At 56.7% G+C, this 3,598-nt stretch overlaps 1 protein-coding gene across 1 annotated transcript in view; it reads right to left on the bottom strand.

The window, feature by feature from the left end:
- Positions 1 to 206: 206 nt before the first annotated feature.
- CUL1 (cullin 1) overlaps positions 207 to 3,598 on the bottom strand; it is a 107,532-nt gene continuing 104,140 nt past the window's right edge. The window contains exons 18-22 of the mRNA XM_077778028.1: positions 2,900 to 2,947; positions 2,741 to 2,823; positions 2,157 to 2,262; positions 1,546 to 1,659; positions 207 to 736 (exon numbers count right to left, since the gene is read on the bottom strand). Of these exons, the coding sequence (XP_077634154.1) occupies positions 656 to 736; positions 1,546 to 1,659; positions 2,157 to 2,262; positions 2,741 to 2,823; positions 2,900 to 2,947 (432 nt within the window). The 3' untranslated portion in view covers positions 207 to 655. The remainder of the gene's footprint in view (positions 737 to 1,545; positions 1,660 to 2,156; positions 2,263 to 2,740; positions 2,824 to 2,899; positions 2,948 to 3,598) is intronic.

Here is a 3,598-nt window from a genome sequence, read left to right as displayed (position 1 = left end):
TAGGTCCCTGTAGAGAGTCCTAGAAAAGAGCAGGAGCGTCTGCGGGGAAAAGACTGTAAGAGGCTTACACGTTTTAAGATGTTAAATTCTCGGTCCACAGAGCGCAGCCTGCTGGGCACGAAGACTCGGGCTTGGAAATCTGCACAATCAGCACCTCTTATTTACATGCAGAAATCGGTGAAACTTAAAACAAAACCAGATGCCACTTGTACAGAAATTCTTTAATTTTCTTTATTTTCACACATTAAAAAATGAAACACACTATACAAATGGTTTTTCATAGCAGGGTACAACGTGGGTCCGTTAGACTTGCTCTCACAGGAGGTGCTGGCGACGCCGATGCCTCCGCGGACGCCGGCCCAGCCCCGCAGCCGGCGCACTGGTGTGGATGCAGTAGCATGCAGCCCGGGGGCGCGCCGCCCCCTCTTCTTAAATTAGGTTAAATGGCGTCGGTGTCCCTATTTACAGACTTGAAGTGTGTCAATCCTGAGCAGTTCTGATGGACGTCGGAGACCAGCGGTGGGGGTCCTGGTCTCGGGTTTAAAAAGGGAGGTCCAGGTGGCGGCCGGCTGGCTGCTACGAACCAGAGTTGTTCTCGATCTCTCCGTCAGGACCGGTCTGCTGCGGGCTGCACAGTCAGACCCTTCCGGAAGGGTTAGGCCAAGTAGCTGTAGGTGTCCTTTTCACCATCCACTCGCTCCAAATACTCTTTCTCGATCAGAATGTCGATGCATTTCTGGGCATCATTTTAAAAAAGAAGTGGTGAAAGGGGAAAAGACCCCCACATTTATTACCCGAAGAGGTATCCCCTGCCCCCCGCCCCGGGAGTTCCCCTCCTCCACCGAGCACTCAGCCGGGGGCACCTACAGTCCGTCCACTGCTTCCCTGAGCCAAGTCCCCTCGGTGCCCATTTCCTTGTCAACGTCGCCCAGGGTGACTGAGGCTTCAGAGCCGGCATGGGGCCGCGGGGAGCGGGACCTCGTGGCCGTTCTGTCTCACCTGGGGACGTCATCGGCAGGGGCCGGGGGGACTCCCTGAACAAGCTGGCTCCCGGGCTACGTGTCATCCCAGGAGCTGGGGTTGGGGGCGGTCCTCCTGACTGTCGGGGGCTCCGCGCTGGCTCGGACCCAAGCGGTCGTGGACTCGCTACTCTCAGAGCCCCCTGAGCTGGGGGCGCCCACACAGCGAGGAGGGGCGCTCGGGAGCGGGCCTGCTGTGGGAGTGAGAGTCGGCCACAGGGGACCCGACGGGGAGCACGGGTCCTGGCTGGGACGCAGCGAGGGGGAAGCTTCTGGAATGCTGGTCACCTTCTAACTGCTGATTTGGGTCTTGGCTGTACAAGCGTATTTGCTTGGGGAGAATCAGCAAACCGGACACTTAGATTTGTGCATTGCCCCGTGTACGGATTTCAGTAACAAGATTTGAAATGAAGCCCACTTCCTCTTGTGGAAACCTAGTATGTACGGACAGGCCAAGTGCCTCGCTTTTGCTACACGTCTCTCCTAAAGTGACACCTGGGCAGCTTCTGCCGCGTGACTCCTGTACCTTGATGACGGGGACCCGCGGTTTGAACCTCGAGGACAGCTGGGTGAGCACTTCTCCGAGGAGCTGCTGGTGCTTCAGGACCTTGCGCATCTTCATGATCCTCACGATGGCCGCCTACGTCACCCGCCAGTCACCCGGGGAGGAAAAACCAGGGCGTTTCACGGTTACGGCCGTCCCGAATCACTCAGGACAACTAGCCAACCGGCCACCAGGAGCCGTGTCTGCGCAGAGGACTGCGGTTTCGTAAATGGTCACGAGCACACACAGGATACTGGCTTTCAACTCTAACGGGATAAACATCAGCAGGCTCGGGTCTCCTGGGCAGCTTTAATAATTTAACCCAACTATGGAGCATTTTAAAAATGAGAAAACATGTCCTGACATCATCGTACCACACGCTAACTGGGATGTTAAGTAGAAAACAGCTACTACCGCATCGGGGGGAAAAGAGGGAACACGGCGTCCTCGGAGCCACAGAAGTGGCCTCCCCGTGACACCCCCTCCCCGTTTCACATGAACTTGGCAGGTTCCCCGCACCCGCTCCCGGCCGCCCCACGACCCACGGAGCGTCACCCTGGGAGGGTGGCCACCCTGTGCGGGCCCCAAGTCACCTGAATGAGCAGTTTGCGGTCCTCCTCGATGTTTTTGTGCGTGGTTTCTTGTTCCTGCTTCTGTTCGGTTTTCATCGGCACATTGATGTTAACCCTTAACTTCTTACTGCCGAGAAAACGGGAGACCGACCACTGTCGTTCTAAAGCGCAGGTGCTCTCACGGCTTCTTTGCTTTTGATCTTTAAGAAGCCTCTGCTCCCCAAGCCTCATGTCTCCCCCGCCCCCTCCCCCATGGTAGTTTCTGCCACCACCTCTGTGGGGACCTTGGCTCCCAGCAGGCACCAGGCCGCCGCCGCCACATGGTGGCTTCCTGCCTGGCCAGTAACGGGCCTCCATGTCACAGATGTGGTGCCTTCATGTGCTCTCCCAAATTTTGTCAAATGAAACAAAATCAAGACACTGGGACAGAGGTCCAAACTTTCGCGGCTGGCCATTTATAGCCATTTACAGAGGCGCTTCCCAGCCGGAGAAGGCAGCGGAGGCAGGTGCAAGGCGACCCGGGCCAGCCCCATCCCGCAGCCAGAGCCCATGCCACGCCAGCCTCCGTCTGCAGGGACGCTGTCCACTTGGTAGATTTTCCTTACTTTTTATAACCGAGATACAACTTTATTAAGGTGTCTGGCTTCAATTCCACCTCATCGACGTTGGCGTTTTCATCTTCCAGGACCTACAGGAGAACAGCTGTTACAATCATCTCAGGAACAGGCCCCCTTCCGGCTCGACATGAACATGCACAAACATACCAGTAACTTCGACTTCAGTAAAATCTGTAGGACTTGTGCCAAAATGTCCTGCAATTAAAGAGAAAAACGTAGGTTAAAGAAGAAAATGCATTTTCCTTTGCAATAAAAACCACACGTGAGACCCCACAGTTGATTTTCGACAGGACACTACAGTCACCCCCAACTGGAGAAGGTGCCCAGGGAGGAGGAGGTGGTGCTGGGGAGGTCCCCCAAGTCCACTACCGCCAGCGCCTACTGGTCAAAGTGAAGCCAACCCCTCTGTGGCCTTGACCACCTCACAGTAAACACTGCCGATCGGTCATAAATGTCAGAAGCCACGCCGATCTCATCTCTGAAACCTACTGGACTATTGGCCCCTTGGCTGCCTGACCGCTCACGGACACGGTCACCACAAAAGCACGCTCTGGGGCTCCCGTGGGACGGCAGAGGACGTGGCTCGCGGGCACGATGGGCTCCGCAGTGGCTGCCCTATCCTCCATCCCTGTGGAAAGCTCCAGGCGCCACGTGGGGCCTCTGGCCGAATCCTCGCCTGTGAACGCAGGTGGGTCTCGGCCTCCTCTGTGACCCCATGACGTCGGACAGCACTGCCTGCCCAACTTCAGTCCCCTGGACGACCCCACCTCTACCTCCTACCCTGATGTACAGAACCCCCTTTCCCGCTACCCCCGCCACCTTCACAGACGCCTGTTCTGCTCAGGT

This window comes from Crocuta crocuta, unplaced genomic scaffold (genome assembly GCF_008692635.1).
Source record: "Crocuta crocuta isolate KB4526 unplaced genomic scaffold, BGI_CrCroc_1.0 scaffold128, whole genome shotgun sequence".
NCBI lineage: Eukaryota > Metazoa > Chordata > Mammalia > Carnivora > Hyaenidae > Crocuta > Crocuta crocuta.
This window is presented reverse-complemented; position numbering and strand designations above follow the sequence as displayed.